The sequence below is a fragment of the Oncorhynchus tshawytscha genome, linkage group LG10, assembly GCF_018296145.1.
Source record: "Oncorhynchus tshawytscha isolate Ot180627B linkage group LG10, Otsh_v2.0, whole genome shotgun sequence".
In the NCBI taxonomy this organism is placed as follows: Eukaryota; Metazoa; Chordata; class Actinopteri; order Salmoniformes; family Salmonidae; genus Oncorhynchus; species Oncorhynchus tshawytscha.
In genome coordinates this window covers 57,347,177-57,373,581 of record NC_056438.1, presented here as the reverse complement: position 1 = coordinate 57,373,581, position 26,405 = coordinate 57,347,177, and the positions used below count along the sequence as shown (strand labels likewise).

The 26,405-nt window shown below is 41.2% G+C and overlaps 1 protein-coding gene across 1 annotated transcript in view; it reads right to left on the bottom strand.

Moving 5' to 3' along the window:
- Positions 1-705: 705 nt before the first annotated feature.
- cdh12a (cadherin 12, type 2a (N-cadherin 2)) overlaps positions 706-26,405 on the bottom strand; it is a 36,528-nt gene continuing 10,828 nt past the window's right edge. Inside the window, exons 2-12 of the mRNA XM_042328787.1 lie at positions 25,263-25,685; positions 20,294-20,588; positions 16,295-16,414; positions 15,477-15,644; positions 14,896-15,083; positions 11,833-12,086; positions 9,183-9,319; positions 6,134-6,255; positions 5,771-5,885; positions 2,327-2,578; positions 706-1,423 (exon numbers count right to left, since the gene is read on the bottom strand). Of these exons, the coding sequence (XP_042184721.1) occupies positions 897-1,423; positions 2,327-2,578; positions 5,771-5,885; positions 6,134-6,255; positions 9,183-9,319; positions 11,833-12,086; positions 14,896-15,083; positions 15,477-15,644; positions 16,295-16,414; positions 20,294-20,588; positions 25,263-25,505 (2,421 nt within the window). The 5' untranslated portion in view covers positions 25,506-25,685 and the 3' untranslated portion in view covers positions 706-896. The remainder of the gene's footprint in view (positions 1,424-2,326; positions 2,579-5,770; positions 5,886-6,133; positions 6,256-9,182; positions 9,320-11,832; positions 12,087-14,895; positions 15,084-15,476; positions 15,645-16,294; positions 16,415-20,293; positions 20,589-25,262; positions 25,686-26,405) is intronic.

The following is a 26,405-nucleotide window of genomic DNA, read 5'->3' as shown; positions in this document are numbered from 1 at the left end:
CTCAAAAGGATACAATGTTCTATGTTAATGTATGCTTTCAAGTAGATCAACATATATTGAACAGGTTATGTGGATCAACATAGATGAACAAATCAAATAATCCTCTGAAACGGTCTGATCCTACCCTGTTTACTTTTCTGTAAAGTCAAAGTACGAAATGTAAACATTTAAGTGTTTAAACCATTTGGAGTATGGTGAACTAGAAAGCTTATCATTTTCAAGATAGTCATCTTATCCTTACAGTCTTTAGCATAATTAATGCGAGAATCGCATTACAATAAAATATGCCACTGCAGTTGACATTTAAAAATCACTTGATATTTAATTTGACAAGAATAAAAGGGGATGAAAGCTTGTAGCTCCTTCCAGATGAACAAGACAAACAAGAGCATTGGTTGGATCTTGATTTCGACAGAAACAATTTGTCTATTGTGATGAGCACCACCTTCAATTCTGGCTAGCTCATCAGAATCCATGGACAAGGGTTTAAGTAAAGATTATTGTACAATACTGTAGTTCACAGCCGCATGCTTTTGAAAGGCTGTGATGATTATGGTCTAAAGCCCCGGTTTAGCTCAAGTGGGTGAGTGTATCTGGCCTATGTGAGCATGGATGAGGTGTCTCTTTTCAATAGATTATTACATTCTTACAATAAAGACATCTTGTAGATTCTGTAGTTAGATAAACATCAGAGCAGTTCCCGAGGCACTTTGATAGCTTGTCAAGTTTATTTTAACCAAAAAACAAACAACAATAACAACCACCACAAAACTATGATAAAAACTTAAGTGAACGGCTTGTATTTTATTCCCATTGTCTATAAAAGTACTATAAAAGTAAAACAACTTTTGCAAATCAAATAGTATTTTCTGTCATTCCTGTCTTTACAAGTACTCTCAACTCTCCTCCACTTCCGCAGTGGGAGGATCTGCTTTGTCTTTGTCTAATATCCCCACCAGAGTTTTGAAGGACGGCCCCCACTCGCTGAGGTATCTGAAGTCCTCACGGCCGTCCACCGTCCACGACTCGATGGAGCTCAGCGACTCTGCCACTGACCCATCCCCCTCGTAGGCGTATGTAGCCAGCGAGTCATACGGGGGAGCAGAGAAACCCAGGTGGTTCTCCTGGAGACGCTGGTGAATATAGTCCCTGATGATGTTAGTGCTGCCTTCTGTGGTAGGGGTTGACCCATTGATCTCAGTTTGAGTGGTGACATCTGACCATGACCCTGTGCCCCGGCGGAGCATGTTCTCCTTTATGGCCTTGGTGTTCCTCAGCGTGCCCATGTCGAAGGCGTGGGTGTCCTCCTCGCCTCCCCCCTCGACGTCATAGTGGACCACGTTGTCCCGGATGTCCTCCTTAGACGACATCAATGTCTCCCTCTTCTTCTGCCGTCTCAGGCCTACGTAGAGCACCACGATCACTACAATACAAAAGAAACAAGCGCACCACGATCAATACAATACAAAAGAAACAAGCGCACCACTATCAATACAATACAAAAGAAACAAGCGCACCACACCCCCACCATTTTATCGTCTCCATACAAAGATGTACTGCAGTGAAAATATACAGTGACGTGCATTTCAAGAGCTTTTCAAGGTACTGTAGGAGGCAATGGGAAGAAAGACAGTGGGATGTCATGTGTGAGGAGCCATTAGTTAATTTCCTCTTTTCTTCAGCCATTCTTTTTTTCAGCAGGAGAACTTAAAGGAATCACAGCCTGAGGCCAGCCGTGATCCATTTCTGACATGCCATCTGTCACTATTGTACTGAGGCAGCAGTCAGACAGGATGAAAGGCTGTTTCACAATGCTTTCATCTCTCCTTCTCCCTCCCTCTCTCTTCCAGCCTCCCAGTGGCAGAGAGTAGGGAGTACAACACAGCAGTTTACTCCACACTACTGTAGTGCTCACTGTGTTATGTTATTCAATAGTAAGAGATTATAGTAGGAGAAAGTAGGAGAAAGTAGTAGGAGAAAGTAGGGAGTAATTGATGGACCAAGATAAGTGAGCTAAATCGACCTACAAGTATGATTATGGGATTGTTTCAAGGGCCATTTTTTAAATTGTAACGGTCAATTTAATAACATTACTGTATGTTAGGACTTCAGCTCCCCCTAGTGTAAAATTGTACACATTAACATTATGATAATGTACATTTACAGTCTATAGCAGGTAATTAACACTTGGAGGAAGCCGTTATTGACATTATTGCTATTTATCATCGTCAAGGTGGGTGTCAAATGGAAATAATATTCTGTATACTGTACGTCCAGAAATACTGTGTTTCTACACTATAATCTCTGACTGACAGACATAACTTACCCAGGAGTATGACCATGCACAGTAAAATGGCCATCACTGCCCCGGTGCTGAGACCCACTGGTAGAAAGACTGCTTCTGCCGTGCAGGACAGGAGGGAACCATCGGTCTCACAGGCACACACGCGGACAGTGAGGGTGCCAGTGCTGCTCTGGGCTGGGTAGCCACTGTCCTCCACCACCACAGGCACCACGTAGTACTCCTGGACCCGCCTCTGGAACCCCACACGCTTGGTCACTATCCCCGCTGTGTTGTCTGGAAACAAAATGACACAACCATTAACCCTACATGTCTTAAATCAATAAATCAATCAATCTGGTCTGGAACCCTATACGTGTGGTCACTGTCCCCGCAGTGTTGTCTAAAAACCAAATGAGGGATCATCAAAGAGTGTTCACCCGTGATGCAACAGAGAGTACTTACATGTATTTACATAGTCACATTTACATTTAAGTCATTTAGCAGATGCTCTTATCCAAAGCAATTTACACTTAGTGCATTCATCTTAAGATAGCTTTTTTATTTTTTATTTATCCTTTATTTAACTAGGCAAGTCAGTTAAGAACAAGTTCTTCTTTACAATGACAGCATACCAAACCCTAACCCGGACAATGCTGGGCCAATTGTGCGCCGCCCTATGGCACTCCCAATCACGGACGGTTGTGATACAGCCTGGAAACAAACCAGGGTCTGTAGTGACGTCTCCACCACTGAGTTGCAGGGCCTTAGACTGGGCCCCCCGAGCTAGGTATCACAGTTGTAGTGAGTACATTTTTCAGAAAACTCTGTGCTGGTAGGAAAAGACAAATGCACATGTTTTGTTTTCAGAAGATGGGCAGGGACTCTGCTGTCGTAGCATCAGAGGGAAGCTAGTTCCATCATTGGGGTGCCAGGACAGAGTAGAGCTTTGATTGGGATGAGCAGGAGCTGACCTCCTGTAGGATTGGGATGGCCAAGAGACCTGAGGTGTCAGAACAAAGAGCTCGGGTTGGGGTGTGGGGTTTGAGCATAGCCTAAATGTAGAGAGGGGCAGTTCCCCTTGCTGCTCCCTAGGCAAGAATCATGGTCTTCTAGTCGTACTCTATGGATGTTGTAGAGTGTGAACCTGCAGTTCTTTGTTTAGGGAGAAATATAGGGCACATACTAAAGATTGACATTGCCTCCGGTCTTGTACAGTTGAAGTCGGAAGTTTACATACACTTAGGTTGGAGTCATTAAAACTAGTTTTTCAACCACTCAACAAATTTCTTGTTAACAAACTATAGTTTTGGCAAGTCGGTTAGGACATCTACTTTGTGCATGACACAAGTCATTTTTCCAACAATTGATTACAAACAGATTATTTCCCCTATAATTCACTGTATCACAATTCCAGTGATCAGCAGTTTACATACACCAAGTTGACTGTGGCTTTAAACAGCTTGGAAAATGCCAGAAAATGATGTCATGGATTTAGAAGCTTCCGACGGGCTATGACATAATTTGAGTAAATTGAAGGTGTACCTGTGGATGTATTTCAAGGCCTACCTTCAAACTCAGTGCCTCTTTGCTTGACATCATGGGAAAACCAAAATATATCAGCCATTGTAGACCTCCACAAGTCTGGTTCATCCTTGGGAGCAATTTCCAAACGTCTGACGGTACCACGTTCATCTCCTCAGGAAGGAGACACGTTCTGTCTCCTAGAGATGAACGTAGTTTGGTGCGAAAAGTGCAAAACAATTACGGAACAACAGCAAAGGACCTTGTGAAGATGCTGAAGGAAACAGGTACCAAAGTATCTATGGCCACAGCAAAACAAGTCCTATATCGACATAACCTGAATGGCCGCTCAGCAAGGAAGAAGCCACTGCTCCAAAACCGCCATAACTACGGTTTGCCACTGCATATGGGGACAAAGATCGTACTTTTTGGAGAAATGTCCTCTGGTCTGATGAAACAAAAATAGAACTGTTTGGCCATAATGACCATCGTTATGTTTGGAGAAAAAGGGGGATGCTTGTAAGCCGAAGAACACCATCCCTCGTGAAACACGAGGGTGGCAGCATCATGTTGTGGGGGTGCTTTGCTACAGGAGGGACTGGTGCACTTCACAAAATAGATGGCATCATGAGTGAGGAAAATTATGTGGATATATTGAAGCAACATCTCAAGACATCAGTCAGGAAGTTAAAGCTTGTTCACAAATGGGTCTTCCAAATGGACAATGACCCCAAGCATACTTCCAAAGTTGTGACAAAATGGCTTAAGGACAACAAAGTCAAGGTATTGGAATGGCCACAAAGCCCTGACCTCAATCCTATAAAAAGTGTGTGGTCAGAACTGAAAAAGCGTGTGCTAGCAAGGAGGCCTACAAACCTGACTCAGTTACACCAGCTCTGTCAGGAGGAATAGGCCAAAATTCACCCAACTTATTGTGGGAAGCTTGTCGAAGGCTACTCGAGATGTTTGACCCAAGTTAAACAATTTAAAGGCAATGCTACCAAATACTAATTCAGTGTATGTACACTTCTGACCCACTGGGAATGTGATGAAAGAAATAAAAGTAAAAAATAATTCTCTCTACTGTTATTCTGACATTTCACATTCTTAAAATAAAGTGGTGATCCTAACTGACCTAAGACAGGGAATTGTTACTAGGGTTAAATGTCAGGAGTTGTGAAAAGCTGAGTTTAAATGTATTTGGCGTATGTAAACTTCCGACTTCAACTGTATCTAGAATGTCAGTTTTCCAGTGCCTTATTTGAAATGAGGTGATGGTGAGTACTTAGCATGTACAAAAAAAAATAAAACACAGGCCTTGTGTTTTTACAGAGACGACGTGTCGATGTGCCTTGCCTCGTCTCCATCACCAGGATAGTGGTGGTGAACTGACTCTGTCACACAGCATTCCCTCTGCCTGGCTGGACGAATATCTCATTTGACAAGGTAGGAGCCATTATGGCACACCTTGTGCCTGTTTGCTGCGAAGGCCATGAGCACCTCTGTCTCTCTGAATCAGCTCTGGTATTTATGTGTTACTGTGTTAGAAAAATACGAACGGAGGATGGTGAGGTAGGAAGGCTGTAGGGGTTAGCAAAAAGTAGAAAATTCCACCCTGGCATCCCCTGGGTTGTGACAAAAAAACCTGAACATCTATTAATTCAATACCAATTGTTAGTGGATATTGTAGGGAGTTAGTATCAAGAAAGCAGATTTGAAGCGAGTCACTGGCATGGCATCGTAATAGATAGTCTGTATATAATATACAGAGACTTGCAGAGACTCTCTTCTCTCACTCCATCTCTTTCTCTGTCCCCTCCTTCACATTCTCTCCATCTCTTTCTCTGTCCCCTCCTTCACATTCTCTCCATCTCTTTCTCTGTCCCCTCCTTCACATTCTCTCCATCTCTTGCTCTCTTTCATCCATTCCTTTATTTCTCTGAAGAAAAAAAAAACCTGGCTTACTTCCAAAGTCTCGCACAGTGAAATTCCTGTTTCTGATTTCCCTGGGGGACTTGAAGAAGAACTTCTGTCCAACAGTGGGAAGATCCTTGTCCGTAGCATTGATGGTCTGAATTACCTGGTAAAGCACAAAGAGCTTTAAACTACAGAATATGCCCAGAAACAAGTGGAGAGACAATTATCACAATTATTATATTTCTCTTTCATACACACACACACACACACACACACACACACACACACACACACACACACACACACACACACACACACACACACACACACACACACACACACACACACACACACACACACACACACACACACACACACACACAACCTTTATCACAAAGGAGCTGTTCTTGCCTGGCCTACTTTTGCATTTTCACAGACAAACGTGTCAAAGAGAATGGTGAGCTCCGGAGGGAACTCGTTGACATCCAGCACATTGACTGTGACTGTGACCTTGTTGGATAGGAGAGGGTTGTCTGCAGAATCAAAGAAAACAGTAATCATACAACACATAATAAATACACCATGCACATAGTGGACCTCAGTGAGCATCACAAATGAGTGAGCATTGCAAAAGCTCTTTCTCTCATGTCTGAACTGCTTTGTAAAACAAACAGTGTTGTGTTTACAGTAGCTTGATGAAAGATGTAACAGTGTCTGTTTACGCTTTAAACTGCAGGCCTCATACAAGTAATATTAAATTGACAATGAAATAACATGAGAATACTTGAAAATAGAGTCATTGACAAATAATAACATGTTTTCATAGAAAAACAAATGGCTGCACAGTCAAATTATAAGAAATGAATAATATGTGTTGATTGTATTGTGTGATTTTCTAATAATGCTAATGAATTTGTAAAAATCCATTGAAAAGATTCCCATTCAATAAACTTCTCTTTCAGAGGAAAAATAGCATTTAGTTCATTGAATCTGTTGAGCTGCTTTACTGTAAGCATCAGTCAATTTCACTAGATGGTGCCACAAGTATGGAACCCTGTGTGTGTCTGAGACTACGGTATGGCCTGCTTTGTGCAATCTCTTCCCAAATTACTTGCACCAGGACCCTTATTCACAAGCGTCTCAGAGAAGTACTGATTGATCTAGGATCAGGGCCCCCGTCTTGTTCATTATGATTTTGAAGGCACAACTGATTCTAGACCATTTAGACAGTTTAGACAATTTGGACATGGATTGTGTATGTGTGCTATTCAGAGAGTGAATGGGAAATACAAAAAATTTAAGTGCCTTTGAATGGGGTATGGTTGTAGGTGCCAGACGCACCAGTTTGAGTGTGTCAAGAACTGCAACGCTGCTGGGTTTTTTCCTGTGTATATCAAGAATGGTTAACCATAGAAACCATAAATGCATAGAAACTGTAAATGACTTGGTAACAGGAAATCTCTTGGACATTAGAGAAACCTTGAGGGAATCTTATGTGAGTTAGGAAATTATGTTCATTTGATAAGGAAGAATATACAAACCCTTGCAGAGAGCATATCCAACTGACAATCTCTTAGAAAAAAACATTAACTATTAACTACTATTTGACTATTAAAAATAACTGGTTTTGTCATAAGATGTAGGGGAAGTTGGAGCATAACTAACAAAATGAAGTTTAACTAAAAGTTTAACTAACGCTTGATCCAGTAGAAGCTAATATAGAATTTACAAGAGACAAAATTCAGAAATTCCACAACACAACTGCAGGGTCATGTCTTAAGTGTAAATCTAATAAGTATTCCATATTCCATGCTTTCTGGGAATGCTATAAAGTCCGGAAGTTGTGGACAGAGCTAGAAAGTTGGCTGTCAGAAGTATTACAATGTAAACATACTTTCAATCTGTCTGTCTGCATATTTCAAGACATGGTATATGGGGGTGTATTGAGATACACGATGGTTTGGATGATCCTCCTCATCACTAAAAAACTTGTTATGGCTGGGGGCAGTATTGAGTAGCTTGGATGAATAAGGTGCCCAGAGTAAACTGTATGCTACTCAGGCCCAGTTGCTAATATATGCATATTATTAGTAGATTTTGATAGAAAACACTCTGAAGTTTCTAAAACTGTTTGAATGATGTCTGTGAGTATAACAGAACTCATATGGCAGGCAAAAACATGAGAAGAAAATCTAACCAGGAAGTGGGAAATCTGAGGTTTGTCGTTTTTCAACTCTTTGCCTATCGAATAGACAGTGTCTATGGGGTCAAATTGCACTTTCTAAGGCTTCCACTAGATGTCAGAACCTTTTTTGATGCTTCTACTGTGAAGTGGGGGCGAATGAGAGGGGAATGAGTCAGAGGTCTGGCAGAGTGGCATGAGCTGACCACGCACGTTCACGTGATAGTTAGCTTGAGCTCCATTGCAATTCTACAGACAAAGGAATTCTCCGGTTGGAACATTATTGAAGATTTATGTTTAAAAAATATAGACTAAAAACTTGGAAATCAATCAATCCACCATTATTAACAGAATGGAAAAATCTAAATCTAAGTGTGTGGGTTACTAAGAGAATCAAAATGGTGCAGTTTCAGGTGTTAGCAGTTAATGTTACTGTTCAAAACCACAGACCCCAAAGCAAATCAGGAAGAGTAAAATAGGTTTGTTCAAAGAGGACGAATCATAGATGTTATGCTGAGAGGTAGATGTTCATTCTCCCCTGTCCTCAGTGATTCTCTTCAGTGATTCTCCCCACAGAACAAAGAGACAGGATGTACTTTATAACAAAGCCCTAGCCTGTGGTTGACCAATTAGAATTCCTTGTAAGAAAACTAGGCCATTGGCCAAATAACAAGTATCCTATTTCAGGTTCAATGTATAAACAATTTGGACCAATGATAACTTGCCAAGTAGATATGAGTCCCAGACTGAAATTCCTTCCATGTCTCTGACCCATTAATCCTTAATCCCCTGTTACAGAAAAACCCTATTTCCATTGATTGTTAGTACTCCATTGACTTTTAGTCCTCTATTGACCTCTCGTCCTCTGCGTTGTGTATTTATCTTCAAAATATTCTTACACAGGCCATGGGCGCTAGAGATGGGGATGTGTGCTAGTTGGTCTGGGCAGGTGTGATGTAGTTGATGTTTGTAAATATTGTTTGTGTGTGTACATTTTGTATTGTTTATAAAAGAATAAACACATCTTACAAAAAAAGAATGGTCCACCACCCAAAGACCATCCAGCCAACATGACAAAACTGTTGAAAGCATTGGAGTCAACATGGACCAGCGTCCCTGTGGAACACTTTCAACATATTGTAGAGTCCATGCCTCGATGAATTGAGTCTGTTCTGAGGGCTAAAGGGGGTGCAATTCAATATCCTAATGTTTTGTACACTCAGTGTATATTAACACATATTATATACTGTACATATTTACCCTTTGTCCTATACTTACTAACTTTAGTGGCCACAACAAAGATATTGTGCTGCCTATTACTCTCTCTGTCCAACATCTCGGTGGTGGAGATGGTCCCTTCCACAGTATCAATGTCAAAGCAGCCGTCCACAGGCCTCTTCCACTCAATAGAGTATCTACAAAACATTCACAAAAAACATGAATACATTTTTTTTAAACTACTGAACATGATTTCTTCAACCTCACACAGCATCTTTCATTCAATATTTACATCTGAACTATTCTTTCCACACCTTCATTCTGTATTTGCATGTACAGTGCCTTCAGAAAGTATTCATACCCCTTGAATTATTCCACATTTTCTTGTGTTGCAGCCTGAATTAAAAATGGAATCAATATTCAATTCAGGCTGTAACACAACAAAATGTGGAATAAGTCAAGAGGTATAGTCAAGGGGTATGAATACTTTCTGAAGGCATAATGACAACGTGAAAATGACAATGTGAAAACAATACTTGTAGAAGCACCTTTAGCAACAATTAATAAAGCTGTGAGTCTTTCTGGTAAGTTTCTAAGACTTACAACACCTGGATTGTGCAACATTTGCCCATTGTTCTTTTCAAAATTCTTCAAGATTTGTCAAATTGGTTGTTGATCATTGCTAGACAGACAACCATTTTCAGGCCTTGCCATGGATTTTCAGCAGATTTAAGTCAAAACTGTAACTCTGTGACTCAGGAACATTAACTGTCTTCTTGGTAAGCGTTGTGTTTTAGGTTATTGTCCTACTAAAAGTTGAATTCATCTCTGGTGGAAAACAGACTAAAGCATGTTCTCCTCTAGGGTTTGGTCTGTGATTGTCTCCATTCCATTTCTTTTTTATCTTGAAAAACTCCCCAGTCGTTAACGATTGCAAGCATACCCACAACATGATGCAGCCACCACTATGCTTGAAAATATGGAGAGTGGTACAATGTGTGGCATTGGATTTGCCCCAAACATAACACTTTCTATTCAGGACAAAAAGGTAATTGCTTTGCCACTTTTTGGCAGTATTACTTTAGTGACTTGTTGCAAACAGGACGCATGTTTTGGAATATTTAAAAAAGATCTGTACAGGCTTCCTTCTTTTCACTCTGTCAATTAGGTTAGTATTGTGGAGGAACTACAATGTTGTGGTGTAACGACTTTTCTCCTATCACAGCCATTAAAGTCTTTAACTGTTTGAAAGTCACCATTGGCCTCATGGTTAAATCAATGAACTGTTTCCTTCCTCTCAACGGAGTTAGGAAGGATGCCTTTATCTTTGTAGTGATTGGGTATATTGATACACCATCCGAAGTATAATGAATAACTTCACCATTCTCAAAGAGATATTCAAGGTGCCCTATCATGCGAGGCATTGGAAAACCTCATTGTGGTTAAATATGTGTTTGAAATTCACTGCTTGACTGAGGGACCTTGAAGATAATTGTATGTGTGGGGTACAGAGATGAGGTAGTCATTCAAAAAACATCCAGTCCATGCAACTTATTATGTGACTTGTTAAGAACATTTTTACTCCTAAGTGTACTTAGTCTTGCCATAACAAAGGGGTTTAATACTTATTGACCAAAGACATTTCAGCTTTTCATTTTTTATTAATTTGTCAACATTTTGAAAAAAACGATGACATTATGGGGTATTGTGTGTAGGGCAGTGACCAACAAAATCTCAATTTAAACTATTTTAAATTCAGGCTGTAACACAACAAAATGTGGAAAAAGTCAAGGGGCGTGACTACTTTCTGAAGGCACTGTAATAGAACATCTGAATGTAATAGGTCTACAGAGATAGATAGGCCTAAATAATGTATTGGTCCCGAAGGAGAAATGTCCTAACGATTAGTCAAATAAAGATCCAGGCAATGACCGCAAACATTACACAGAAGAATAATCACTCTCTTTTCATGTAGAAACTAGGGATGCGTCCCAAACAGCACCTTATTCCCTATATAGTGCACTTCTTATGACCAGACCCTGATCAAAAGAAGTGCACTATGTAGGGAACATAATGCCATGTGGTTGTGTTCTGATCAGCATTCTAGTTTGTTTATGTTTTTCATGTCCCATGAAAACAATGACAAATGTAATGCTTTAAAATATTAAGCAGACATCACAAAGATGGCCTTTTTGAGCAAGGTGAATTACTGCCTCCTCCATTTCTAGCAAGACATTAAATATTCATCGATAACAAAAAACACTGCTGGGCCACAACGTATTTGTATGTTCTTGCGCAAGAGATGTCCTGCATCTCACGCTCTGTCTCTCAACACCAACAGAGTGGAAGTCAACTGTACTTGAAAACCATTTGGAAGAAGAAGAAAAACAACAAGTCAAATGTATATTAGTTGTCAGTGTTCATAAACTCTGAGGAGCAAAGTGTGTCTCTGTTGGTTAAATCAAACATCCAACACTCCAGTCACCAGACCAAAATTCTCCCATCTCGCTAAATAGATACAGTAAAGTTGATCTATGTTGACAGCTTTTTCTTTTTGCCATTTAAGGTGCCGGATGCAGGTGCCCAATTGGAAAATACCTCAATCCATCATGGTCCCATTGTTCAACACCAGCCTTGATGAATCACTTTTTGATTAACCATACAGTAGGTAAATAGGACTTACTATACATGTATGTATAAATGTATTCACCTAACTGCGCTGGTACTTGCATCTAGGTCCTGCGCTGTAACAGATCCAATGATGGTGCTCACAGGAGTGTCCTCATACACATCTATGGTGTAAGAGGTCTTAGTGAACACAGGGGGTTCATCCACATCCAGCACGTTGACCTTCACGGTGGCTGTGTCTTTGAAGGGGCCCCGGTGCAGGAACCGGGGATCCAGGTGAGCGTTGGAGGCCTCCACTTTAAAGGTGTATGATCTTTTGGTTTCGTAGTCGAGATGCTGAAAGAGAATGAATGAAAGGTGAAATGCATTTATTATTCATAGTAATCAAATCAACATAGAATCACTATTTATAAAATCATTCACATCGTCAAAATCAGAATGCATTTCATGTCAATGTTCTGTGATATGAATATACTGTGTGCAATGGTCAAATATAGTGCTTGGTTCAGTTTGTTAACACCTCTGTTAGGTTTAGTATGCTCAACAGACACGGAAGTCAAGCACTTTGATATGGAAATATGTACGTTAACTGCGCCAACCAAGATTGATTTATGTTAAATGGGTAAAAAATAGTTGGATTCAATGTTCTTTTATCAACACAGACACATGTTCTTCAGTGTCTGAGTTTTTAAGCAATTTGAGACTTGAAAAGCCCCAATGTTTGGGGTTTTAACACATTTTCATGGAGACACTTTGAGAACCGCTTTCTGACCCTATTTTACAGTCTCACATTAACTCAGCTGGGTCCCTAGTTAGCGTTGACAGCAGAGCAGTTTTCACTGTCAACACACACACAGCAGTCCCTGTCTGGGACACACACATGCAAAAGCCTGGTTGTCTGCGGAATGGGCAGCCACCCTGCTGACTGCATAACAAGCAGACAGACAACAGGACTGTGCAGGAGATGCAGGAGGATAGACACCACAGCATGTGTGCCATCCCATCCAAAAAGCACCGCTCAGCGTTACCTGCAGGGAACACAATTCTTGCAACATTGCAAATTAGCAGGGACAATATTCCTTATCTGGAAAGTGAAGCCATCCGTTTTTGGTTTGGGCCTATATCCTCTTACTCTACCTCCCACCTCCCACCCACAACCTAGTGACAATTCCTTCTTATTAACGGCACAGAGGTGTCAATTACAGTATTTGTGCCAGGAAGCTCCTGCTGTTTTTACTGTGCCCTCCTAGGTGCCTGACTCATCATCAAGGAGATCCATGGGTAAGCATAGCACCTCAACCTCCCACTTCACGTGTGATGGAACACTTTTTCAAATTCACTGATAACCTACATGGTAAAAACTGTTTTTGGAATATGCCAGAGTTTGGCTTGGAAAGAGATAATATTATCTAAAATAAATAAAATAGATGACTGTGGTTGATATTCTAACGTACAAAGGTTTGACATTTCCATATCAAAGTGCTTGACTTCCTGCATACTACAGTTTTTTTTATATAATCGCTTTGGTGCTATTTTGGTTGTAATCGATAACTCCTGGAGTCTTGAAGCATATCATAAATTGGGCGTGCATTCAGGCCTAAACTAAATCCAGCACTGTCCAATGTAGAAACAAAGTATAGACCCAATATCTTGACACATAAATACATTTAGAGGCCATTTGAATCCCACAGACGGTTTATCTATCGTTTCACTAAAATCTTTTATTTTGACGGGGTCGATTACCCCTTGAAATGGTTACTCTTCCAAAACCTCTTGTCACAAACTGTGGCAAACTTTGGCTGAGCCCTCTCCAAATCAGCCATTTTGCATACTTTCCTCCATCACCTGGGCTTTCACAGTTTTACAGGGGCTGTTTTAGCAGGACCAGATAGAGAGCAGGAAGAAACATATCACTAACAAGGATGGCTATGATACAAACAGCTACAAATAGATGGCTCTAAAATTTCAGAAGGCAAAAGTGCCTTTGTATAGTCCCACTATGTATTTGCAAGAAAGTGCCTAATGTTTTGAATGTTCATTGTCAACATCCAGACTAGTGCAAGTAGCGCTTTGATGTACTTACAGTATATCGAGGTAACTCACAGAGCTGCAAGATACACACCCCATCTGTGAATAATAATATAATCCCAGCCCAGACGAGACATGCACTCAAACCCAGTTCAAAATGCTTTGGTGCAACTATCCACTTATGTGAAGATAGGATACCAGTATTTGGGAGTCTGTGGGCCACAGAGAGAGAGAAGAAGCTGTTGTAAAGGGGATTTCTAAAGGGATTCCTGCTTGTCACATCCCATCAGGAGTTGTGTTGTCTGATCATAGCCTCAAATGTATTCATTTTAGGCTAAACCAAAACACATCCAAGCACTTTCCTGAAGAAAATATAAAAATAAATGTTTAGACTGCCAGAAAATAGGGATCATCAATTTCTCCATATTTCCTCATGGTTAGGTTCTGAGGATGGTTTGTAGTTGTATCAAGGCACAAGGCGAGACCCAAATGCAGACACAGGAGGCAGGTTGGAGTCTTACAGTGTTTATTAACCCAAAGGGGTAGGCAAGAGAATGGTCGTGGACAGGAAAAAAGGTCAAAACCAGATCAGAGTCCAGGAGGTACAGAGTGACAGGCAGGCTCGTGGTCAAGGCAGGCAGAATGGTCAGGCACGTGGGTACAAAGTCCAGAAACAGGCAAGGGTCAAAACCGGGAGGACTGGAAGAAGGCGAATGCAAAAAGCAGGAGAACGGGAAAACCACTGGTTGACTTGGAAACATACAAGACGAACTGGCACAGAGAGACAGGAAACACAGGGATAAATACACTGGGAAAACAAACGACACCTGGAGGGGGTGGAGACAATAACGAGGACAGGTGAAACTGATCAGGGTGTGACAAAAAGGATATATGCAGCAATGATCTATTAATATTCCAAGGCCTAAGTAGTATGTTAGTTTAATTATCTAAATGAGCACAGCTTTGCTCATGATCTATCATAACAGACCTGCAATTCTTACTTGAGAAACTGTCCCAAAACAAAGCGGGATGGAGATCATTTGTGGACCTTTCCTCAACATAGAGTAAAAGGGATCAAGTAAAATAAAGTGATTGGTGAAGGGTTGTTAATTCCTACCTCACTGAGGACTATGATTCCCTCTTGACTGTGCCCGTTGGAGGTGATGTTAAACATGTGTCCTTCATCTCCAGGAACTATAGAATATTCCACCTCCGCATTCTTCTCAGAGTCCAGGTCATGAGCTCTGATCTTCCCCACTGCTGAGCCCACTAACGAAGACTCTGGGACCCTGAGGTGGAATATACCTGCCGTACAGTAAGAATAGATTCAAATGTAGACATGAAATATTATTATTGGCTGCTTCTTGTATGAGTCAAGTCTCAAGTCTCTAGTTTTATGTAAGGGCCAGAGACTCACTTTACCCTCTTTTAATAATGTGAGGCCTATTTATACAAGTATCACTTCACTGGTGTTGCTAAACCATTGATTATATATAAACAGCTCATACAAATATGAATTGCCTAATTATAATTGATTACCACTAACACTAGTTAATTATTAAAGTAACATCTAGTTGCCTAGAGATATGATGAGATCCCGTTTGTGCAGAAAGATTCCTTTTCAGTGCCCACAATATTGTTAAAATCATTGGGTAATAGCAAACAAAACCATAGTCATTAAAATGCAAATTGGCACACTTTTTGAAAACCTGGGTGGGTTGTCGTTGACGTCGCTGAGAGTGATGTTGATGGTGGTGGTTCCGGCTAGTCCTCCCAGCTGACCGCCCATATCCTTTGCCTGAATAAGGACCTGGTAAAGCTCCTTCACTTCACGGTCCATGTTAGGCAACGCAGTTCTAATAACCCCTGTTCAAGGTCACAAAAACCAACAGAGAAGATGTGAGAGAGTGTGTGTGTGTGTGTGTGTGTGTGTGTGTGTGTGTGTGTGTGTGTGTGTGTGTGTGTGTGTGTGTGTGTGTGTGTGAGAGAGAGAGGCAAGCAAGAGTAAAGAGTAGTGAGGTGGAGAAAGAGAGATGAGTTGTGATTATAAGAGACTGTATCCCCTTTGATGTTCGTCGAAGGAAGAGAGAAGAGGTGGATTTTGACTCATGCATTCATTTGGGAGAATTATGACATCCTACACAGATGTGTAACAAAGGGAGACCTTTGACACTGTGCAAATACTAATCTGACCTAATAGTGCTTCTACTTGTGTGAATAGCGTTTGATCAGGAGTGAGTCTCATGGTTCGGGTACTAAAGGGTCACATGGTTCGGGTAGTAAAGGGTCGTTGCCACCGACAACGAGTAATCCTGATTCAATGTGTTCCCCTATAGTTTCAGTCCAACTTCAGCTGCAATATAATCTCAAAGTATTTACAATAATCACATATTGCAGTGGTACAGCTTTACATTTTGCCATTGTAAAGGCCTGTTACACATTTAACGCTTTGGTTTTCAAATCTCTCCATTTGACATTGTGGATGTGCCTTGATTTCAACTATGTTGTGATCTCACCAGTTTTGGAGTCGACTGAAAAGTAAGGCTGTCCATGTAGGATACTGTAGACGATCCGTGCACTATTCCCATAGGAGGGGTCATCAGCATCTGTGGCAGTCACCTGCATAACAAAAGTACCTGTCCATCATACAGAGACAAAAGGAAGGAAATTGTTAATAAATAGTGTTATTTTCATCACTTCGAGCATTACGTCTTAAGAATAGTACATGATTATTTTGAATGAATCATTAAACATGTAATGATATAATTGACAAATTCTGGCATGCAATGTAACCTACATAGGCCATAGGACCTCCATACTGAACTGGTGGACCGCGGACCAGATCATGAACGGGGTCAATACGGACCGCAGGCCCCCCTACAAAAAAAACCTGCTATCATGTAAACACACATAAGACATGTAGGAATGCATAGAATTTCAGGAATTTAGCTTTTAAACAGCGGGGGGAAAAAATGCTCTGCCACATGCAAAATGTTTAGAATTGCGGGAAATTAGCTTGAAAACTGCAACATTTTCTCTCCAACAACAAGAGAGGTGTGAAAAGTTTAGGGTCGCATGGGTTGCGAGGTGGGGGTTTGTTACTGCGCCAATAAATTACCTTATGCATCCAGACCTTTGCCACCTGCAGTAGGTATCACACCCTGATCTGTTTCACCTCTCTTTGTGATTGTCTCCACCCCTCTCCAGGTGTCGCCCAGATTCTCCATTATCCCCTGTGTATTTATACCTGTGTTCTCTGTTTGTCTGTTGCCAGTTCGTCTTGTTTGTCAAATCAACCAGCATTTTTGTGTCTCAGCTCCTGCTTTTCCCAGTCTCTCTTTTTTTCACCTTCCTGGTTTTGACCCTTGCTTGTCCTGACTCTGAGCCCGCCTGCCTGACCACACTGTCTACCATAGACCCTGACCCTGAGCCTGCCTGCCAAACCTGTACCTTTGCCCCACCTCTGGATTATTGACCTCTGCCTACCCTGACCCTGAGCCTGCCTGCCATCCGGTACTGTTGCCCAACCTCTGGTTTACTGACCTCTGCCTGCCTTGACCTGTCTATTTCCTGCCCCTGTTGGATTATTAAACCGTTGTTAATTTGACATTGTCTGCATCTGGCTCTTACCTTCAAACCTGATACTAGGAAGTGTATGTGGACCTTCTCAAATAGTACCCCTGCTATAGGATATCTAATGTAATTCAAAGCAAGATATTGACAATTTGGCTGAACTTTTTTGATAAAGGCTGAATCTGAAGCTTCCTCTACATGGAGTTTAGACTTCATGAGAATTAAGAGATGATGGTTTTAAAACCTAATTGTTAAGATAACTTTACGAAATTGTATTTATCAGACAAAAAGATGGGAGAAGTTATGTCACCAACAAAATTATTGAATAAAGTACATGATGCATATTAAGCAGGCATAACTAATATAAAGACTAGGTCTTTAGTGCGAAGCACGAGGTAGAGGCTTTCTTATTTAATATTCATATCCTTGTTTCTTTTGTTTGTGTTTCTGCGCATTCACCACAGGAGGTTGGTGGCACTTTAATTGGAGAGAACAGGCTTGTGGTAATAACTGGAGTGGAATTAGTGGCATGGTATCAAATATATCAAATACATGGTTTCCATTTGAGCCGTTCCGGACATTATTAAGAGGCGTGCTCCCCTCAGCAACCTCCTGTTCCTTCACTGACCGCTCATGTGTGCTCTACTGTGTGTGCATCCTAGAGCATGGGTGAGTATTTGTGGCCACAGTTGCGCGATTGTCAGTAATTTCCGCATAGACTTAGGACATGGCGTCATAGACATTGCATCATTGCATCTGTATCATTATGGCGTCTGTGAGAGCACGGACAGCGCCATTGAGGCCATCTTCATTTTGAAGTGGTCAATTTTCTTCTTCTATTACTTCTGAGTAGGTAAACAAACTGTAACAGTGCATACTTCCCCCTGGAGTGTGTTGTTTGAACAGGTATAAAGCCAAGGTTTGCAATTTACTGCCACCTGCAGTTATGGAATGTTTGATCACAAGTATAATTAATTGGCTGATCCCTCCCGATGACCTGGCTGGAATCATGGGATCCTTCCTTAACCCATAGGAAGTCCCATCCAGTTGATTATTTAAAAATAGTTTCAGTCCTTAATGGCGCTGCCAATGCTAAATAAAGCCTCTTTCAGTAGCCAAACATTGCTGAACATTGTGGATATGCCACGAGTAGAGACAAAGTGATTCCTTTTTCTACATGTCAGAGAGGGGTGTTTGTTCTACATAGCATATTTCTATCTGAACGCACCAAAACATTGCATCCTGCTGAATGCACCCATGGTCTGTTTATCAGGTGGGCGGTCACGTTTGTTTGCAATCAGAGGACCACTTATTTGAGCCCAGTAAGGGGACAGGGACAGTGGCAAAAGAGAAGCCGGTAGCAGCACAGTGACACAGGTTACATGTACGTACATTTCTTTAGAGCATAAGGAGAGTAATAAATATATGATGATCATGCTACCACCTTGCCTGTGGTTACTGATAATGTGTCAGTCTGACTCCATTGGTTATCACTAAAACTGTCCTGTCACCAAAAAACTGGCCTCTCATTAATGCCAATGCTATTAACATCTACTGGCGCTGGTGAATCCTTACCACATACATGTGCACTCTCTTTGCATAATCCTTTCCTCCTACTTTATTAACAAAATGTAATTTCCTCCTATCCTAGCTTCCTTTCTGCCTTTTCCTATCTTTCTTTCCTCATTTCCTAGTTTAATTTCCTTGAAACCTTGCCTTACTTTCCTCTCATCCTTTGGTTTCTCTGCTCCTTTTCTTTTCCTCCTGTTCTAGCTTCCTTTCCTCCCATCCTTTGATTTTATAGCTCTGCTTCCTCCTATCCTTTCATAGCTTCCTTTCCTCCTTTACTAGCTCCTTTTTCTAGGAAGGAGGAAAAAGAGCTAGGAAAGGAAAATAGGAAAGGAATATAGGAAAGGAAATTAGGAAAGGAAATTAGGAAAGGAAATATGGATACAGGCAAGGAAATGAATTAAGGAAACATTTTTAGGTAATTATACTAGGAATGGATACTAGGAAAGAAATCTAGGAAAGGAGGAAAAGAGGCGCAGAACCTATAGGAGGAAAGGAGTTAGGAAAGGAAAATACGTAAGGAAGCTAGAAAAGGGGGGAAACAAATCTAGGAAAGGAAAGGAGAAAAGAGAGCTAGTAAATTAAAGAAGGAATGGGTTTAGGAAAGGAGGAAAGGAAGCTAGGAAAGGAAATAAGGAAAGGGATTTAGGAAATGAAGATAGGCAAGTAGGAAAGACTCAAATCCTTACTGAGACTGACTCAACTTCTACTGAGACTGACTCAACTCTTATTGGGACTTAATGTGGATACCGTATCCATGGTATCCCACCTGTGCTCAAAAGAGTTAGGAGAACTAACTGCTTTAACTTTGATTTAATATCAATTCAGTGTTTTGTACCACTTAAACATGGACATGGAATGTATCATATAAAGACTGAAAATGTTTGGCTTTAGGCCAAATTGTTAGCAATCTTTAGGTTTCTACCACTGCTCATGGTGATCAGTGCGCGTTGCAAACGTTTACAAAAATGGCACGGTTTGTTTGAGACTAGCAACATTTGTTGAGTCCAGTCCACCACAATAAACTGTGAATGAATGTCACCTGCTTTCAATGTGTGTTTTTTGTAGAAAATAATGGACTTTATTCCTTTCCACTGCAGAAACATTCCAACACAAAAACACCAATGCCACCTGACTGCCATGACTTGAAATGAAACCAAGCAACAACAACCTTTGCCTATCATTTCAATTGGAGTCAGATCTCAATCATATGATTCTATGAAGGTACAATTCATAGACAGTAGAACTAGGCCTGTATTCCTACAGGATTCCCTTCAAATACTCTAGTGTAGCTTAATGTCCAATTGTCATCATAGCTTTACTCCATGTGGATTTGTATAAGCCAAAAAGTAGATTACAGGTGCCTTTCTTACCCCCTGGTGACATCTCTGGGACACAGGCTGTGTATGGGCCGTCCAAGAACTTGGGTTCATTGTCATTGACGTCTTGAATTTTTATGATGAATTCAGACTCAGGCTCCAGAGGCCTGCCTGTGTTCATGTCCACAGCCTGGGCTCGTAACGTGTAGTAAGACTTCACCTCTCGGTCCAAACCCATCAAGGCATGGATGTCACCTGTCGTCTGGTCTATGGTGAAGATGGTTCCGACTCCTTCTCCTGATAGAGTGTACTTCACGTCGCTGTCGCCCCTGTCCAGGTCAGTGTGAAGCTGCATAGAGAAAACATGTTGTATTTGTCAGTGAATCAAGGTAGGAATACACATGTACTTGGCCTAGATCTTTATGTGACTTGAGCATAAGTGCATACTGTAGCTTGTTTGATGGATGACAAGGGGACAGAGTTTTGTTGCTGAGCTGTGTCTATTTCCTCCTCCTCATTCCTTCCTTCCAACCGTCACTGACCATATGGAAATGCTGAGGACATGTTGTGCCCTTGATAGATACATATAATGGCAGAGCACAGTCCCCGAGTCAATGAAGACATCCTTTAGTTGACCTGTGGCTTGGTTATCCCATAAAGGGATTTATTACTTAGGGTGGATGGCAAGGCTTAAGTTTTACATAGTAGATAATCCATGAGCCACAACAATAACGATAAAATGGGATGAGTCCCAATCTATTCCCTATGTCAGGGGTTGGCAACTAAATTCAGCCACGGGACGATTTTTGGTCATGGGGCTGGACCATAATTATAATAATTTGCACATTGCAAATTGACCACAACTAAGCACAAAAAAAGATTGTATTTGAAAATAAGAATCATTTCATACCTTGATTACATTGAGACATGATCACATATGTCTATTTCTTTATTATTGGGAATACTTTCCTAAATACATTTCTTTTCTCAATTCCTTGTGATTTTTTTACTAAAACCTTTGGGGGGCCACGCCTGTTTCTGCCTGTTGCCGACCCCTACCCTATGTAGTGGACTACTTTTGACCAGGGCCTATAGGGTTCTGGTCAAAAGTAGTGCACTATATAGTGAATAGGATGCCATTTGGGACACAGGTTGTCCATTCGGTTTCAGTATGCAGGGGACAATAAAACCCTTTCTATCCATGAGATTATTGGTTTATTTAGAAAGTCAGTGAATTGAATGTAATTAAATCAGAGGGCTGAATCTCAAGACACGTTCACTCATTACATTGTTTTATGTCCATTCCCTCACCGTCTGATGTACCTCATTCAGCAGGCAGAACACGATTTTACTCTTGACAGTGGGTTCGGATATAATGAGTTTTAAGGTGAATCAGATATTAATGGAATTTGTGGTACACGAATAAAATCGAATGAAACCTCCACAGGAGCAATGTCTGGATTAAAATAAATCGTGAGGAAATAAACATTAATAGAATATTTAACAGTATCCACCCAGTGCTATAATGTAGAGGAATCGCTTGTTTCCTGAGTACAAAGCAGTGTTGGTATTTAGCTGAATCCATATATTATGATACAACCTGTGGTCTGTCTGATAATTTATCTTACTGGTTCCCCTGTATGTGAATAACGTCTCATTGTAAAAGGTTATTCACCAATAAGGAATATTTGGCAAGGGGTCGATATATCCTTGACCAAGGTTTGAGAGGTGAGCCTTTTTCATGATTGAAGAAAATTATAATCTGTTTATTATCTGATGCAGCATTTCTCTGCAATACATAGTCATGGGCTAGTGGCTATACATATACTGGTTTTCTACTTTGTAACTGCAAACATGCAATGCAAAATAATATGATAACTTAAGTGACATGTTGTAGCTTAAACTGAGGAGTGTCTATCCTTGAGAGACCCAACAAGAATGCTTAAATGATCATCCGTACCACAAACAATTTAACACAGTGATTTAGACTAGAGAGAAGCTTAGTGTGTTTTAGCTCAGACCAGACAAGCCCACTAGCTCAGTCTTCCTTGCAGATGGCATTTGCTTAGTACGGGGCCCAGTAGCAGACTTTTTAATTGTAAAGAGTACAGTTGCATATCCAGTGCCTTGCGAAAGTATTGGGCCCCCTTGAACTTTGCGACCTTTTGCCACATTTCAGGCTTCAAACATAAAGATATAAAACTGTATTTTTTTTGAAGAATAAACAACAAGTGGGACACAATCATGAAGTGGAACGACATTTATTGGATATTTCAAACTTTTTTAACAAATCAAAAACTGAAAAATTGGGCGTGCAAAATTATTCAGCCCCCTTAAGTTAATACTTACAGCTGTAAGTCGCTTGGGGTATGTCTCTATCAGTTTTGCACATCGAGAGACTGAAATTTTTTCCCATTCCTCCTTGCAAAACAGCTCGAGCTCAGTGAGGTTGGATGGAGAGCATTTGTGAACAGCAGTTTTCAGTTCTTTCCACAGATTCTCGATTGGATTCAGGTCTGGACTTTGACTTGGCCATTCTAACACCTGGATATGTTTATTTTTGAACCATTCCATTGTAGATTTTGCTTTATGTTTTGGATCATTGTCTTGTTGGAAGACAAATCTCCGTCCCAGTCTCAGGTCTTTTGCAGACTCCATCAGGTTTTCTTCCAGAATGGTCCTGTATTTGGCTCCATCCATCTTCCCATCAATTTTAACCATCTTCCCTGTCCCTGCTGAAGAAAAGCAGGCCCAAACCATGATGCTGCCACCACCATGTTTGACAGTGGGGATGGTGTGTTCAGGGTGATGAGCTGTGTTGCTTTTACGCCAAACATAACGTTTTGCATTGTTGCCAAAAAGTTCAATTTTGGTTTCATCTGACCAGAGCACCTTCTTCCACATGTTTGGTGTGTCTCCCAGGTGGCTTGTGGCAAACTTTAAACAACACTTTTTATGGATATCTTTAAGAAATGGCTTTCTTCTTGCCACTCTTCCATAAAGGCCAGATTTGTGCAATATACGACGGATTGTTGTCCTATGGACAGAGTCTCCCACCTCAGCTGTAGATCTCTGCAGTTCATCCAGAATGATCATGGGCCTCTTGGTTGCATCTCTGATCAGTCTTCTCCTTGTATGAGCTGAAAGTTTAGAGGGACGGCCAGGTCTTGGTAGATTTGCAGTGGTCTGATACTCCTTCCATTTCAATATTATCGCTTGCACAGTGCTCCTTGGGATGTTTAAAGCTTGGGAAATCTTTGTGTATCCAAATCCAGCTTTAAACTTCTTCACAACAGTATCTCGGACCTGCCTGGTGTGTTCCTTGTTCTTCATGATGCTCTCTGCGCTTTTAACGGACCTCTGAGACTATCACAGTGCAGGTGCATTTATACGGAGACTTGATTACACACAGGTGGATTGTATTTATCATCATTAGTCATTATCATCATTTAGGTCAACATTGGATCACTCAGAGATCCTCACTGAACTTCTGGAGAGGGGTTTGCTGAACTGAAAGTAAAGGGGCTGAATAATTTTGAATAAAAAAAAGTTTGAAATATCAGAAAAATTGTGTCCCACATTCTTCACAAAAAAATACAGTTTTATATCTTTATGTTTGAAGCCTGAAATGTGGCAAAAGGTCGCAAAGTTCAAGGGGGCCGAATACTTTCGCAAGGCACTGTAGCTGTTTTCCCCATAAGGCCTGCTGAATGTCAGATCCAGGGGCACAAGGCAAGCTGGTGTTTAAATGTAGGTCTTTCACTCTTAGCTGGTCAGCTTTGTCTGTGTCTGCCTCTACAGTTGGATAATACATGGGAACAAACCCAGCAGAGGAGCTTTCGGCAACGTGGATCAGTGGTGCAGTCATTTTCTGTCTTCAAAATGCTCACACAAAGGTGTGCGATTAATGGTAGAAAATGCTTTATCTCCTGTTTTAGCCAGGAAGGCTGTGGCCATTACCTGTTGGTAAATTCAAAGTTGTGAAGGCTCATTTGTGTCTGTTTATAAATCATAGCGTTGTCTTGCTAAATCTCTTTACAAAGGCGATATAGAAACAATAACCAATTCAATGGCTGATGAAAGTCTCCAGGTGCAAGTTACCATGTTATACTGTAATATGCCTCTGTGGGTTTTCTAAATAGAGTAACAGAAACCATTAGACAGCTCTCTCTAGCTGGAGGGGGATTCATGAACTGGCAGTCAGATGGTTTTCAAGCCAGATTTGGTTTTTGTTCCCTTTTCCAAACATGCAGCTCACAGTGATAATCAAGGTCCTGATCCTTCACACTGTCCCCTATTAAACAGCAACAGATGAATCAGTGGTCTCAGGGCTGGTCGGTTACGACTTCTGCCATCCTCATTCTCAACACAGACACTGGTTACATTCAGACACTGGTTACATTCCATTTGGGGGATGCACCCACTGTGAGGAGTGAATCACTCAGTAATTGTAGCATCTGTTTGACAATGTGTGGATGCGTCTTTCCCATCCTTCCTTTCTCAGCCAACAGAAACACATTCAGCGGGACTGTGCGTGCTGAGAAAGGCAGTGGTAGATGTCCTTGGCATCAGCAGCTGACAAGTCAATCTAAGCCATTATTTCATTTGAGCTGGAAGTGCCAGATTCCAGAATGGTTCTTAATGCCTCTTAAAATTTGATTTGGAACTGCCCAAAAATCCCTTTCACTTCCTCTGTGTGTGGATAATTAGAGCCGATGCTGAGAAAATTGCAAAATCGCAGTCAGTAGCGATCAAGCAGCTCAAGCAATTAGATGTGATTTGTGTCGTGCTGCTTGCATTCCTATATTCTTTAAGTCTTAACGGACAGAAGCACAAGCCTTCAACCTCCTCAGTTTGATTTCTGACCTCAAACTGTCATCACAAGAATAAAGACAGAGGTTTACATGGATTAGTCTTAGAGAACCTTAACCTTGAACTTATGTTGCCTTTTTTTCCCAACCTACTGTGGGAAAGTTCATATAGATAAGTCTGAATGAATGCTTTAAAATGATGGTGGCCTTACCTTTCCAACATATTGTGGTTCCGATCCCATATATTCCTCCAGTACAAAGAACTGGTTCCACACCCATCCTCTCTTCACCCTCTGAACCCCTGACGCCACATGTCTCCTCAGTCCCAGTCCTTCCACACCCCTCAGGTGTTGCTCTCTTCCCATCCTGCGTTGGGGCGGAGCGTGGAGGGGAGCCAGGAAACCTTTGTCCAAGAGAAACCAAAAGACCAACAGCAGACCGTTCCTTGTAATCATTGGCAATCTGGGCAGTGGAGTATCTCTGTTGAATTCCACTGAGAGACTGTCAGTGAGACAATAGCAGCTGGGTTGCAGATCCAATGAAGAAAGAGACAGGAGGATGTTGTGGTGACATGGGTAGATTGGTCTCCAGGATGTTTGGCTTCTCACTCAACTAGTCCTCATTACCTAGGTATCCTGGTGGAAAGAGGGAAGACATGTGCTTACTTTACAATGCAGTTAAAGTAGTTACAAGACAACATGAAAAATAATCTTATCCACCAGCCAATTGAGCCTGTCTCTCTTTCTATATGTGGTAGCAATATAGCCTGGGGACGAGGTTACATACAAAGTACTGCATTGAAATAAACAGCAGTACTTCATTCAGTCCCAATCTTATAACTGGCACATCAGTAACTCATCATCATTATTAACAAACTCTGCTCCGATTATATCTACTCATTTTGAGGTCAAAATGCACTTTCTATGTTCGTCTAGTCAACCTTGACAGTATCTTACCGGAGGGATTTTACGGATAATGATTCCGGAAAAATGAAACATGAGCAAATTGGTCCTCTGGCGTGCATTTAATTCTGCGAGTCAGGCTATGTGAAGTTAGTGGAGCAGGAGCAGACATCAAACAAAGTCACACACACAGAGGAAAGGGAGATGAGCAAAAATGACAAGACTCCACGTCCAGAAAAATCACTGTAAGGGAGCATGAAAGATACAATATATTGTGCCAGTGTCCAGGATATTGGTCCAAACATTGATTTTACTTGAAGTGACTGGAGGAAACTGGAGGAGGCAGTGCCAGAGCTAGATGTCAAGGATCCAGGTTCTCTGTCAGGGTTTTGACTTTCTAATTATCTTTGCAGAAAGTATGTGACATTCCTGCATTTCTAACAACAACTGCAT